Here is a 16,211-nt window from a genome sequence, read left to right on the forward strand (position 1 = left end):
GTGTTCTCCAAGAAATTATGCTATATATACAATGAGATTTGTACATGAATTGGGAAATTAAAAAATTGCTTATAGAAAATTAAAAATCAATAGTATACAATATTTACAGACTGTTAGGTATTATACATAAACATAGTTTTTTAAAATAATCCTTCAAAATTAAGCTGTATTATGTAAACATGCAGTACATATACTCATACAGTGTAGTTTATAGTCTTAACAGAAGGGGAAATTGTGTTCACATAACATAGGGTACTTCATCAGATATGCCTTTGCTTTTGTGCATTACCCCTCCAGCATTTATTCCTCCTGTCTTTAAGCTTCACAGTACATTAAGTATTTGGATAGCAAAAATAAATCCCTGATGGTAAACATATTTCTAAAGGTTACATAAAATGTCTGCCCTTGTACTACAATATAAAACTAACACTGTTTATACTAGAATCTCTAGTTTACAACAAAATTAAATTTTAAAATACCACTTTTGTCTTGACTACATTTTTCCCCATTTCAAACTTACTTTTTAAAAAAGAGAGACAAATACCACATCATGAAAATGTAATGAAAGTCATCATCTGTCATCATCAATAGCAAAATAACTGACTTATTAAACCATAGGTGATTCTATTACACTGTCCTTAACGCTGAATCCCCATTAACAGGTGTACCAATCCTGAATCTCACTAGATTCACTTTGAAAAAGTATCTTAATTTCCAAGGCACTGAGACATCATTTAGCCTTAAAAATGGTACTGTGGTTTACTAAACGATTCATCAGTAGTCTGTGAGAGTTAACACAATTTGAAAGAGAGTCTTTTAATACCTATCAGGTAAACTATATTTTTGATCTTTAAATAAATACATTTTAGTTGGTTAACTTCAAGATGAAATCGATTCTCTCATCATAGAATGACTAGAGTCAGGAGTTAATACTTCATGGTAGAATCATATGAATTTTACCAAGTTATAAGACTAAAATGAAATATACTGTGGAATTTCATATTGTTCATCTAAATGTGTAGAGCTTGTGTGTGTGTGTGTGTGTGTAGAACGCTAGAATATACAAAAATTCCTCCATCGTAAATGCATCCAATATCACAAATACTAAGAAAGTGTCAACAATTACACTATCAACTCATCCAATATTCAAAGTAAATCATTCTTATTACTATTCAAACAAGTGCCTCTATTTTGCTTTCTATGGAGAAAACTTTAAAATGTTCCTGCCCAAATATACTTAGTGATGCTGTGCAAATACACTAATTTAAAAACAAAGGAAAGTTTTCATCATCAGTAATACTATCAACTTAACATTCATTTATACAAGGCTCTAAAAAATGATGCTTTTTAGAATTTGCCAATATATAACAATTTTGGAGCAAAGGTGTTCTTGTTATGGTAATTATGCATTACAGCTCCTCTTTCTATATATTTATATTACACTGCTTTCCAGTTTCAGTTACATATCTAAATGCATTCCTAAAAGGGGGGCAGTCATGTTACCATTGAAGGAAAATGCATATGGGTGCACTATAGAATCTAAAAAAATATGTTAACGTTTCATGCTCTCTTGACTCTCCTTACTATCTATTTGTCTCCTTAGTATCTAGCACATTCTCTTCAAAACCAGCACTTCTCATTCTATTAACAAACTGTACATATGTTTAAACCACAACATATGACAGTTGTGTGGAGGGAGGAGATTTTTAAGAAATTGCTAAATTGGTTCTCAAATCAAGAAAGGATTATGATAAACAGCTTCAACATAAATGCAATGAATGTAAAGAATGTGAAGAGGAGTCCTCTAAACACAGGGGAGGAGGTGGTTACAGTTCACAGTTCAGTTCACTCAGAAATTTGGATGTTTCCACTTATTTAATAAAGTATTAACTGGTACATCTCCACATTTACTGAAAATACTTTATATATTAAGCACTACTTCCTCTAAAACAAATTCAGATACATTTTTAGATAATTTATTCAGCAACCTCAAAAGCACTGTATTCCTACACTGAACAGAGATCCTTAAGTTAGAAGGGCAAACCTACCAGCACCACACACACACACAAGTAATAATGATTTCAAAGCTTTGTGGAAGTTGTCTCACAGGTAAACAAACCCCACATTCTGGAAACATGCAGGACACATATGCATACAGTGTAGTTTATATTCTTAACACAAGGGGGAATTGTTCACAGAATGTTGAGTATTCATGATATGCCTTTGTTCTATGTGTCACCCCTCCAATGTGTCTTCCTATCTTTAAACTTCCCTCTGCTACAAAATGCTACCACATGTTTGAAATTTTTCATCATTTTTAACTAAGTAATGTCCTTTTTATCCTGGAGAGTCCCTCTCTAAGACAGGGGTCCTCAAACTTTTTAAACAGGGGGCCAGTTCACTGTCCCTCAGACCGTTGGAGGGCTGGACTATAGTTTAAAAAAAACTATGAACAAATTCCTATGCACACTGCACATATCTTATTTTGAAGTAAAAAAAACAAAATGGCAAAAACACCCGCATGTGGCCCGCGGCCGTAGTTTGAGGACGCCTGCTCTAAGATGTTACAAAAAGGAATGACCCCTGAGGGAAATTAAAATCGATCAGTGGTCAATTTTAACCACTGAGAGTCTCACTTTGATTATGAAAAGGAACAGCAATTTACCCCGTTACTCAAGTATTGCCAAACTTCTCTGCAATCTAAGCCTACTTGAATTTCTTCACCAACTTTCTGCATTCTTCATATCTTAAAAACAAATAACAACTCTTTGAAGAGGTTCCGATTAAGATTTTCTGAGAGAAAAAATTGTAATAGCAAAAGTGAAATAGTTTGAGAAAATACTCGTAGCATCTTGTTACTTCTTGAATTATAAAATGGACATAAATGTAAAATAACACTATTTCTTTTTAAGTAAAAGCAAATGAACAGTAGCTGAAGCACCTTGGTCCATGAAGGAAGGACTTGGTAGACACTCTTTTGTTTCCCTATAGAATTTGCACTGCACTGTGAGGCCAACACCCATGGGGCAGAAGAGGAGACACTTCATCCCTTAAACACATGGTAAGTTGCATGTAGTAGAGATTCAATGAATGTTGGTTGAATGAATTCAAGGAAAGTAGCAGGATAAGGTAAAGGAGTAAATATTGGCTACCTCTACCTTTTTCTTTCTTAACCAGTGGTAAACACAATGTGTAATTTAATCCTGCTTGCTCTGGCCATTTCTACCACCACCAACCCCTAAAAATGCTCCCAGATAAGTATCTGCTGATCTTAAAAATAAAGAGGTCAAGAGGAGGAAAAGGAAGAAGATTGTAAGGGTTATTTTAATTTTCCTTTTTAAAAAACATGTAGACACAATGTGGAAATGAAAGAAAACAAATGTCTTTTACAAAACAACATTATTAAATAGCACTGCAAAATGTAATTTAAAAAATTCTACTGACTGACTACCATTTACTGTCGAACATTTACTGCTTTGCCATTCATGACCAAAATGTCGACAAGCAACAGGCCTGGGTTCACATTTATGTCTCTGGCTTACAGACTAGTATTCTCATCACTCTGTCACAGTGATGGTAACTCAGTTACTGAAACTCCATTTTGTGGATAAACTGGGAAAATCAGAATTTGGGGTGGTGGGGTCGAGAGAAAGACTTGAACTCTCAACTAGAATCAGGAAGCAAAATGTTGTTCTGGTCTTTTTAGGACTTAAAACCATCTTGCTAGCTTTTGGTGAACTCAAGGGCAGGAATCCTATCTTGGTCATCCTTGTACTTCCTATAGAGAATATTCCATACAGCTTTGTACGTACATACTAGGTCCATCAAAAATATTTAAACAATTGAATTAGTTGGTGTGTAAGTGTCTGCTTGGGCATGTTAACATGTCAGCCCCACTCTCCTCACCTTAATTAAAGTTCTCTAAAGACTTTTTCCAACAATGTTCTTTGATTTTAAATTATCCTGTTCCTTACATCACAAATACATGATATACAGGGCAGCTCATGTCTTTATTTCTCACTTAAAGCAAAATTAAACCCTTACATTTTTTAGGGGAGTGGAAATACTAAATGCTGCAAACACTTAGTTTGTTACTTAGTACATTGGGTAATAAACTGTAACACTGTTTGGTAAACACTGAGATCTACAGTAAGAATAATTAAATGCAAACACTGAATATAGCCAACATTTAGGACTTTCCTTATTCTAGACAACCCACGGAATCATCCTATGGGCAGATTATTTGCGCCTCCTTCATTTAAAGGTTTTCAGTGTTATTTAATAGTATAGATGAGGTCCCCTGACTAAACTCTGGCCTATGGGCATTTCTAACCAGGATGTTAAATAATAACTAGTTTGGGCATATAGGAGTCTCTTCTTTGGGGAACTAATTTCATTGTCAGCAATACTTTACTACACATTAAAAAAAAAAGATGTATAAACTGCAGATGCTTTCCTCTGTTCTTCCTGCTTTAATCAAAGAGAGTTTACCACTAAATCACATACACATTTTAAGGAGGTGTAACGCAAATACATCAGTAAGAGCTTTTGTCATATCAAAAACAAGGGTCTCCAGCACTATTAAACCAAGAATAATATCCCCAAATTAAAAAATTTCAAACGTCCTCAAACCCATTTAAAAGATCATTCAGCTGAACAAACTCTCCACTAGAGCATGGATGTGTTCCCGGAACATACGCTTTCCAGCTAGACTGCATTCATACATGGCAGCTTTGTGTGGACGTATATAATGATACAGAGGTGTATGTGGATAGATATCATTACAGGTTTCTTGTATCTGTAGGAAAACCACTTTTAAAAAATCTCAACACAGAAATATCTATTAAGACAATTTCATCAATGCACACCATTCAACTATATTTCAAAACATCAAAAGAGTGACAGTTGCACAAAATCCCAATGGAAAGAGCTGAAAACAGCAAAAAACAAAACAAAAATTCCCCTACAAGTTAAGAGTACACACACACACACACACACACACACACACACACACACACTTCATAATATAAAGCAATTTGATAATGAGATTAGGACACTCTACAAACTAATTATTAATAATCAAATTATACTTCCATTCTAAGAGTAAAAACGGGAGTTTAAATCTCTTTGGTCCACGCATTCATATATTTATGTACCAAGTTATTTTCCGGTTAATTTTTGATTCTGAACCATATTATTACCTCACCATGATAACTTTCTTAAATCACAACATAACCATATGTTAAAAATTTTCATTCTGTACATCTTCAATATGTTATTGGTAATTCCTCTCAAAGAATACAAACACTTTAAATTATTGACAGAATAGCCAAAGTAAAGAAAAAACAATGAATTCAAGACTAACAGAAAAGGAGAAATCAAATTGATTTGGAAAACGTATGCCTAAATTTAATTTGGAAAACATCAAAAATATAAAGAACAAATGAAATTAATTTCAGGGTTATACGTATTTAAAATCAATTTTAAGATTTACTTCAAAGATCTCTAAGTGCATAGATGCTAATTGTTGTTTTTTTAAAAATATTTCCAAGCCACAGAATTAGAAAATCCCCCAAATTGGCTTTCCTACTGGTAAAAGTAGCTCCCCCTCCCCCACCAACTCCTCACTGTTTTTTTGGTGAAGGAAAAGTGGCCTGTGCAGCAAAGGCCTTCAATTTGAATGAGACCTAATAGAAACCTACTTGTTTCCCAGCCAGGTTCTAAAGCAGTGAGGCTGCAGCACACAGACTGTTTTTCTGGACTGCCCTTCACTTCTCATTCTCTACAATGGCTCTCCTTGGAGTGAGAACAGTTATAATTGTACCTGGTTTTAAAAAAATGACAGTAGAAGAGAAGTTCAAGCAGGTTCTGTTTCCCTTACTTCCTGTAGTCTTAAAAACAAGTATATGTTGCAAAAATCTCTTAAAATATTTTATTCTAAGGACTTTTCCATTTCTAATAAATGCCATCACATTCTAATAAACTTAAATAACAGCATAAATCAAGAAATGAACAACTAAAATGAATCACTCAAATGTATTTCAGTACTGTTTTAATATACTGAGAAGGACTGCCAGATTTAATAAATTCCTCAATTTTTATTTAGTGAAATTTTGTTACCACATATCCAAAGTAAGATAGTTTATTAATCTTCCTAGATAACTTACTGTTACTTATCTACAAATGAGGCTTTTTGTTTTCACAGCCTAATTTAGGCCACTCTTTAAATATAGGTAATACTCCAGAATTAAAGACTGCTTACACTTTGTCAAAAATCAAGACATAGGCAACAAGTCATAGAACCCCACTGAGGAACAGTTGTGAAGATGTTTTCTCCATGAGACACAGGGCAAAACTTTCTTTAGGGGGCAAAGAATGCAACATGCACTTCAGACTTGTTTTCTAACAAAATTTATAAGAAAAATTCCAAATAATATTTTTATGACACAAACTACAATCAATGTGTGTTACCCATAAAGTTTTTTAATTCATATCAATAGAACATTTATGTATGAGGGAAACTACTGAAAGTATTATTTATGTGCATGAAAAGGATGCACCCTATAGATCTACTTTGAGTCCTTAAAAGAGTTTAGCTAGTTTTCCATTAATATTATTTTCCACATAAATTAAATAACAATAATGCCTAACCATATTAAAGCCCTAAATCCCAGAAAAGTTCAACATTAAAAATAAAATAATTTATCTCCTAGTAAACAATTCGGTATTCGGCACTCACACAGGATTTAGAGTTACAAAGTCTCACTACGTGACCTGAATTCATGTCAAACATGTTCACAGCACTTGTCTCATCTACATCTACACTTGCAAACTGTCACATGACCAATTTATAAAAAAAGAAGAGAGTTTGGCACATATATCAATTCTTCAAAATGTCCCTGTAACTTAAACACAACACTGTTAAAAACAATGATTCAACACCAATGTTAACCTGATTGGCAGCTAAACAAGGTGCCTTTTCTTGTAGCTTCTCATAGTGTAATTCGCCTTGCCTGGGATGGAGGCACGTAAGGTGCAGTGCGGTAGTGCAATCACTTGAACACCAGAGGGCAATCTTTCCACACAGCTCTAGGCCTTATGCTGGGACCTGCTCCTTCCAGGATTCCTGTATAATTTAATTCCCACTTGCTAACAATGCCATTTCCAGAGAATCTGTACATCTGTTTCCTTATGTAAGGTCAGACATTTCCACAGAAACCTCAAAGTGTGGCGAGGATCCTTGAAAAGGAGATGATCAATGTCAGTACAGTCTGTCCTACGCCCCACACCAGGGCTTCCAAAGGGGCCATGTTCTTCCCTGCTACTCGGTAAATGCCTGCTACTGCTGCACCTGGATGAGACAGGAGGGAGAGAAACAAAAGGCCACATTCATTCATTTTAGAGCACACTGCATGGCTTTAACTTAAAATGTCTTTTCATTTCATCAAAACTGAGTTAGTCATTGATCATTCTCATTTTATAAATTTTCTATGAACGAATTTCCATGTGATTGGTAAAAGTTACACTTTATCATACCACATTTACCCACTTAACTTAAACACAGGCTTTTCTATTCAACACAAAATACATATTTATGCTACATGTTGCTTCACACAAAATATGTTCATAAAAATAAATAACTCATTATTGTACATAATCTCTCATCTGGGCATTGAACTGGCCATAATTCATCAGCATTTTATAAATATAGATAACAATACATTGATAATTATAAATGATAATACAAAACTACACAATTTAATGTAAATTCTAAATTATTCAATTTAATATTAATCATTTTATTTCAATAAGTAAGTTAATTCTTAAATGTCATAAAATATCAGGATATTTGATGATTTCATTTTACAATCTAGCATATAAAATTGCTTATTAAGGTTATTTGGAGACCACTATGATATCTAATAAAAACAGAAGATGAACTTGACGTTTCAGAAAAGATTTTTAGATAATGTGCACTTCCAAGAATGAGAGAATCACCATTATAAGAAGCCTCAGACCCATCTGATTCAACACTTGACCTTATTAACACAGCATATATAATAATGTATCTAAGTGGATGATTTTAAAAGCACATTTGGAAATCATAAAGTAAGAAATATTTAAATTATAGAATGCCGTCTAATAGATTGAGATGGCCTTGAAACTATTTTTCTACAAAAAGCTGTCTACCTATCCTAGAATGGTCAAATATGTAGAAACTAGAGGCCCCGTGCACAGAATTCATGCACGGGGGGCAGGGGGTGTCCCTCAAACTAGCCTGCACCCTCTCCAATCTGGGACCCCTCGAGGGATGCTCGACTGCCCGTTTAGGCCCGATCCCAGGAGGATCGGGCCTAAACGGGCAGTCGGACATCCCTCTCACAATCCAGGACTGCTGGCTCCCAACTGCTCGCCTGCCTGCCTCCCTGATAGCCCCTAACGGCTTCTGTCTGACAGCCTGATCACCCCCTAACCACTCCCCTGCCAGCCTGATTGATGCCTAACTGCTCCCCTGCCAGCCTGATTGCCCCTAACCGCTCTCCCCTGCAGGCCTGGTCACCCCTAACTGCCCTCCCCTGTAGGCCTGGGTCCCCCCAAACTGCCCTTCCCTGCAGGCCCAGTCGCCCCCAACTGCCCTCCCCTACAGGCTTGATCACCCCAAACTGCCTTCCCTTGCAGGCCTGGTCCCTCCCAACTGCCCTCCCCTGCTGGACATCTTGTGGCGGCCACCTTGTGTCCACACGGGGGCAACCATCTTTGACCACATGGGGGCAGCCATCTTATGTGTTGGAATGACAGTCAATTTGCATATTACTTTTTTATTAGCTAGGATAGAGACCTGGTGCATGGGTGGGGGCTGGCTGGTTTGCCCTGAAGGGTGTCCAGGATCAGGGTGGGGGTTCCCTTGGGGTGTGGGGCGCCCTAGGTGAGGGGCCTGTGGTGGTTTACAAGCCGGCCATGCCCCCCAGCGACCCAAGTGGAGGCCCTGGTATCTGGGATTTATTTATCTTCTATAATTAAAACTTTGTAGCCTTGAGCAAAGGCCAGGGCAGGCCAGGAAGCTTGGCTTCCTCCATCACCGGGGGCAACCCAAGCCTCCTGCTCTCTCCAGCTCCGTGGCCTCTGCCATTTTTGTTGGGATTTATTTATCTTCTATAATTGAAACTTTGTAGCCTTGAGTGGAGGCCAGGACTGGCCAGAGCAGGCGGGAAGCTTGGCTTCTTCCATTGCCGGGGAAACCCAAGCCTCCTGCTCGCTCCGTGGCCGCAACCATCTTGGTTAGGTTAATTTGCATACTTGCTCCTGATTTGCTGGTGGGCGTGGCTTATGGGCATAGCGGAGGTATGGTCAATTTGCATACTTCTCTTTTATCAGTATAGATAAGAACAGAGATAAATTATTTGAGGACACCAAATTTATAATTACTTGACAGAAAATTCTATTCAGAAGAAAAATATACATCTATATGAATTGACAAAGAAAAAACTTAAAACATACAATTTATACAATAAAGATAGATAAAACATAAAACAATATATATTCTTTACTAGTACATATATATATACTAGGGGCCTGATGCACGAAATTCGTGCAAGAGTAGGCCTTCATTCCCCCAGCTGCTGGCACCAGCTTTACTCTGGCACCCGGGACCCGGACTGGCTTCCCTCCAGCCACCGGCAGGCACCCAGAACCTGGGCTTCCTTTTGGCCCGGCTTAATCCAGAAGGACATCTGGTTTAATTAGCATATTACTCTTTTATTATTATAGATGCATGTGTATGCATGTAGGCCCACATGTACATATATATATGCATGCATGCATGTAATGTAGAAGCAAAAATCTGGGGGATACATAATCAAACTGAAAATAGGATTACATTTGAGAAGAGCACTGGTTTACGAATGCTACTCAAAAGAGACCCCGGACTCATCCATAACATTTTAAGTTTAACATGATGAAAACAGTTATATGCCATATATACATAAGTTCCCTTTATCTACAGTTTCACTTGCTGTGGTTTCAGCTACTGCATACACACACATCTGTATGTATGTACTAGTAAAAAAATATATATTGTTTTATGTTTTCTCTTTCTTTGTTGTGATCAACTGTGGTCTGAAAATATTAAATGGAAAATTCCAGAAATAAACAATTCATAGGTTAAACTGCATGCCCATTTGAGTAGTGTGATGAGATCTGCTGTTCTGCCCAGACGTGGAAATCTCCCTTGTCTAGCATCTCTACACTGCAGGTGCTCTCTGGGCATCAGCCACTTAAGTAGCCTTCTCAGTTATCAGATCCACTGTCGTAGTATCATGATGCTTGTGTCTAATTCACCCTTATTTTACTTAATTATGGCCCCAAAGCACAGCGACTGCTTCTGTGAACATCCTTGCATGTAACACCTGGCACACACATATAATCACTAGTTTCTCTAGAAAATGCCAAATTATTTTCCAAAGTAGTTGTGCAAATTTACGTATATTCCAGTTACGAATCCATATACTTATCTTGTTTTTTAAAATTTTGTCAACCTGGTGGGTGAGAAGGGTTATCTCTGTGATTAATTTGCATTTTCCTGATGTGACTGATATTGTTTTCACATTACTTGCAATTAAAGTTTCTACATCTATAAAATGCTTGTCAAATCTTTTGTCTATTTTGCAACTGGGTCGTCTTTTTCTTATTTAATTAAGAGGGTTTAAAAGTATATAGTTTGGATATTAATCTTACATATTTATATATGATCACAAATATTCTTCCCCAATTTGTGCTTTAGTTTTCATTCACTTTAAGATGTATTTTGTTGAACAACAGTCAGCTGAAAAATTACAAACATTATGAACATTATTTTCTTGGTGAAATATGAGGCTAAGCTATGTGAGAATGAAGAACACAGAAGTGAAATAGGGTGCTTGGAGTAAATGATACGTGTTAGGCACTTCCAATATGATCAATGGCAGAAGGAATGAATTGGGAATAAGACAGGATCCCAAAAGTATTAGTGAAGACTGGTGGGGAAAGCAATATGGCTGAGTTGGTGTCAATATACAGCAACACGACGTGCCTGCAGGGGTGTACCAAGGAAAGGGATTTGATTTCCTCCTCATATTTCCTAAGAGAAAGCAAATATAAAGGTTAAGGCAAATTTAGTTTTACTAGTGTGTTGATTCTATCACTGTTGTAGTTAGATCAGGGATTTGGCAAACTATACTCTGCAGGTCAAATCTGACCCACCACTGTATTTGTATATAGCATGAAAGCTAAAGATGATTTCTATACTTTTAAACAGTTGAAAAAAATCAAAGAAAGAATACTATTTCATGATCAATGAATATTGTATAAAATTCAAATTTTAGGCATCCATAAATAATGTTTTATTGGCACACAGCCATACTTCCTTCTGATACTGAGCTATCTTTGCACACGTAGGATAACATGCATAAGGTAAAGAGCCTGCACTTTTCTGTTCTTAGCAGCAAGATTACTTTGCCTTGGTAAAGAAGCTGTGCCCCAGCTTTTACTCTTTCCATTTTCTGCAATAATTTGGATAAAATAGGAACTTACTGTTTCTTGGAAGTTTGGGAGATATGTGTAAACCCATTTGGGCCTGGAGTTCTTTGGGGAGAGGAGTATTTAATATTTCAATGGTTTAAAAGTACTTATTGTCCAATTCATATTTTCTCTTTCTTCTTATGCTAATTTTGATATTTATATTTAGAAATATATAGCTGTAACAAAACTATGTTATTTTAATAATTCTTTACCCTATCTGTATTATTGGATCTGTGGTTGTTTTTTCTATTAAAAAAATATGTTTTTACTGATTTTAGAGAGAGAGGAAGGGACTGAGATAGAGGTAGAAACATTGATGAGAGAGAAACATTATTGATTGGCTGCCTCCTATATGCCCCCACTGGGAATCAAACCCAAACCTGGGAAATGTGCCCTGGCTAGGAATTGAACCTTGACATCTTGGTTCCTGGGTCAAAGTTCAACCACTGACCCACACCAGCTGGGCTATTTTTTCTAGTTTGTTTTATATTTTACTATTCTGCCTTAACTCATTTTTAATTAGATTTCTAGTAATCTATTTATCTTATTAACTTTGCAAAGAATCAGTTTTTGTTTTATAATCTTTTATAAATTCAACATACAAAACTTAGCAGCATTTCTCTACACCAATAAAACTAAACAATGTAGTCAAAAGAGATACCTGGCATGATAACCACAGCATAATGAGGTTAGGAAATAACTTAATCAAAATATATACCCTTCCTATGGAGAAAAACATTTTAAACCTCTAACAAAAGATAGAAGTTTATCTGAATAAATAAAGATACATTAATGTTCTTAGATGGATTAATTTAATATGCCAATTCTTTTCATATTAACCTCTACATTCAATTAAATCCCAATTAAAATCATAGTTATATTTTTTTAGGGACTCAGTAGATATTTTTAAAAATTTACATGAAAGAATCAATACCCATGAATAGCAATGTTAACCCTGAGTAAAACAAAAAAAAGGAGAGGGACCTAGCCCTATCAGATATTGAGAAATACAGGCATACCTCATAGATATTGTGGGTTTGGTTCCAGACCACTGCAATAAAGTGTGTATTGCAATAAAGCAGGTCATAACCTTTTTGCTGGTGGAGGGTTTGCCTTCAGTTTGTAAAATAATGCAACATCTGTGAAACATAATAACGTGAAGCACAATAAAGTGAGGTTTGCCTGTACCACAAAATCACAGGGATATAAAATGTGGCCTTGCTGCAAGAACAGATAAAAAGACTAACAAATCAGAACAGAGGTTCAGAGACATATCCATGTACCTTGAGGGCATAATACACAAAAAAAGAGATACTACAAATCAATGAGGAGATGTATACTTTAGTGGCTAGTGTGGTAAAAATTGCCTTCCTCCTCTGGGAGGAAGAAAAGGCACCTAGAATCCTATCTAATACCAAATACAAAGGTAGACTTTAGACCAAGGGGCAAATTATGACATGAATGCCAGATGCCTGAAAAGAAGAGATGTTCTAATCCATTTAATAATCAGAGAAATGCAAATTAACCAACAATGAGATGTCACTTTATACCTTGCTAAAATTAGACAGATACGTGTATACTGCCAAATGATGGTATTACATAGTAACCCAGTTTCTTTCAATATTGGTATTAACTATCTATACTAACTAAAATGGAAAAAAAATCACTCTATTCTAGAAATAAAATCTAAGAAGCAGTAAAATATGAGAGATATGTATCAACCAGTGGCCCGGCGCATGGATTCATGCACATTGAAAGGAAATTAATTAGAAGAAAGATTCATGCAGTAATTGCATTACTGCAAAAAATTACATGTCAAATAGTATATATAATATAGTATTATAAAATTCAAATACAAAATATTTTAATATGTATTGTGCATGCACAAGTCAACGTTTGTTTTTAAATTGCCAGTACATGTCATATGTACCAGCCAGTTGGTCGGTTTGGATGGACGTATGCTCAGTCACTTAGCCTTTTATATATATAGAATATTCAGTATCTTGTTCAATATAGATATCCAAGACTCGTTTGCTGCACTGAATATAAAGCTGAGAGTGCTCCGACACTCACAAATCACATTAGGAAAATTTAGTTAAATATTCACATTAACTAGTTTTCTTAATTCAAGTGTTTGCAGGTCAGAAAATGAGCCAGAATAAATTTAAATGTTTTCTTACTAACAATTGTTTACTTGAAATTGTTTCAGACTTAATTTTCGAAGATTTTAACATATAACATTGCAGTTTCTAAAATCATTGGCTTGTTATATTCTTGACTGAAGTAAAAGTAGGCAATAAATGTATACAGGTATATACCACTGAGATAAATGAAAGTAGAATGACATTTCTTTAAACATTTATGCCAATAAGCACACACACACATTCTGTGACACCTGAACAAGCTGTTCCTTCTCTCTCCTCATTTGCTGTTTCATAATTCCCACGAGGGCACATCAGAAACACTGGAATCCCTTTCATGCCTCTTTGCATGCCACCAAAGTGAATAGTAATTAATTGGAGGTTTTCCCTCTGCCATAGTCCTAACATTAACTCTTTCTTTTCCAACCCACTGCCACTCTAGCTAAGATCCACCCTCAAGTTCAAATTTTAGTTATTGCCTCTTAATTCCTCTCCTTTCCCTTTCTTTCTCTTTTCTTGCACATCCTTTCTTTCTTCCTTTCCTCTGCTCTTTCTCACTCACTACATCCGTTCATCCATCCATCCAACCAACCAGCATCTTTTTAGTATCTATTATGTTCCAGGTAGTGTTTTATTGGGGATACAGCAGTGAAGAAGACAGACAAGGTCCCCACTCTTTCAGAGTTTTCTCTTGGTTCCTCATATATCTATCCTAATATATAAAAACCCAGGGTCCATAACGACTGACCAAAGGCTCGACTGAACACCGGAAGTCAGTCTTGCAACCCAGCACTGACTGCTGAGGGGGCTGCAGATCAGGCCCAGAGAGGCAGGGTCTGATCCGCAGCCTCTGTGGCAGCTGTTGATCAGCCGTTGCCTCGCTCTTTCTCTCCGGATTTCACCAGCAGCCGTGCCTCTATTTCTCTCCGGGCCTCCACGGGGGCTGCTGATCAGCCCCGCCTCTCTGATCAGGCCTGGAAGCAGGCCTAGAGACACTGACTGGCATATAAACTGACCAATCAGAACCAAATATTGGTGAACTGTGAGGAGCCAATGGCTGCCTAGGAGGCGGAGCTTTTGACACTGACTGGCATAGAAACCAACCAATCAGAACCAAATTGGCCAGCACGGGAGGGCAGTTGGGGGCAAGATCAGGCTGGCAGAGGAGGGCAGTTAGGGGTGATCAGGCAGGCAGAGGTAGTTGGGGGCAAGATCAGGCTGGCAGGGGAGAGCAGTTTGGGGCGAGATCAGGCGAGGGCAGTTAGGAGTGATCAGGTAGGCAGTCAGAGGCAGTTAGGGGTGATCAGGCAGGCAGGCAAGTGAGCAGTTAGGAGCCAGCGGTCCCAGATTGCGAGTGGGATGTCCGAGTGCCGGTTTAGGCCCGATCTGGATCGGGCCTAAACCGGCAGTCGGACATCCCTCAAGGAGTCCCCGATTGGAGAGGGTGCAGGCTGGGCTGAGGGAACCCCCCCTCTGTGCACGAATTTCGTGCACTGGGCCACTAGTCCTATATAATAAAGAGGTAATATGCAAATTAACCCAGGCCAGCAGGGAAGTTAGTGAGGGGCGACCAAATGACTGAACAAGCAGGCTGCGTGGGGCAACCAGGCCGGCAGGGGGGTTAGTGAGGGACAACCAAACGACTGAACAAGCAGGCTGTGTGGGGCAACCAGGCTGGCAGGGGGGTTAGTGAGGAACAACCAAACGACTGAACAAGCAGGCTGCGTGGGGCAACCAGGCCGGCAGGGGGGTTAGTGAGGGATGACCAAATGACTGAACAAGCAGGCTGCGTGGGGTGACCAGGCCGGCAGGGGGTGAGAGATGACCAAACAACTGAACAGCAGGCTGCATGGGGCAACCAGGCTGGCGGGGGGGCAGTTGGGAGCGATCAGGCTGGCAGGGGGGCAGTTGGGGGCAACCAGGCCAGCAGAGGGGGGCAGTTGGGGGCAACCAGGTTGGCAGGGGGGGCAGTAAGAGGCGACCAGCCCAGCAGGAGGGCAGTTACGGGCGACCAGGCTGGTGGGGGGGGGGTGCAGTTGGGGGCAACCAGGTTGGCAGGGGGGCAGTGAGGAGTGACTAGGCCAGTGGGGGGGACAGTTGGGGGTGACCAGGCTGGCAGTGGGGGGCAGTTAGGGGCGACCAGGCTGGCAGAGGGGGCACTAAGGGGTGACCAGGCCAGCAGGGGGGGCAGTAAGGGGTGACAAGGCTAGCAGGAGGGCGGGCAGTTAGGAGCAACCAAGCCAGCAGGGAGAGGGCAGTTGGGGGCAACCTGGCCGGCAGGCAGGTGAGCAATTAGGAGCCAGCAGTCCAGGATTGTGAGAGGGATGTCCAATAGCAGTCGGACATCCCCCAAGGGGTCCCGTATTGGAGAGGGTGGGCTGAGGGGACCCCGCCCCCATGCACAAATTTCATGCACCGGGCCTCTAGTATATATATAAAAGGCTAAGTGTCTGTCTGCCCAACCGGTAGCTATGACTTGCACTGACCACCAGTGGGCAGATGCTCAACACAGGA

At 38.6% G+C, this 16,211-nt stretch overlaps 1 protein-coding gene across 1 annotated transcript in view; it reads right to left on the bottom strand.

Annotated features, from left to right (window-relative positions):
• Nucleotides 1-6,461: 6,461 nt before the first annotated feature.
• Nucleotides 6,462-16,211, bottom strand: part of TMEM170B (transmembrane protein 170B) — a 32,073-nt gene continuing 22,323 nt past the window's right edge. Inside the window, exon 3 of the mRNA XM_008146111.3 lies at nucleotides 6,462-7,351. Within this exon, the coding sequence (XP_008144333.2) occupies nucleotides 7,221-7,351 (131 nt within the window). The 3' untranslated portion in view covers nucleotides 6,462-7,220. The remainder of the gene's footprint in view (nucleotides 7,352-16,211) is intronic.

Source organism: Eptesicus fuscus, chromosome 9 (genome assembly GCF_027574615.1).
Source record: "Eptesicus fuscus isolate TK198812 chromosome 9, DD_ASM_mEF_20220401, whole genome shotgun sequence".
Lineage (NCBI taxonomy): Eukaryota > Metazoa > Chordata > Mammalia > Chiroptera > Vespertilionidae > Eptesicus > Eptesicus fuscus.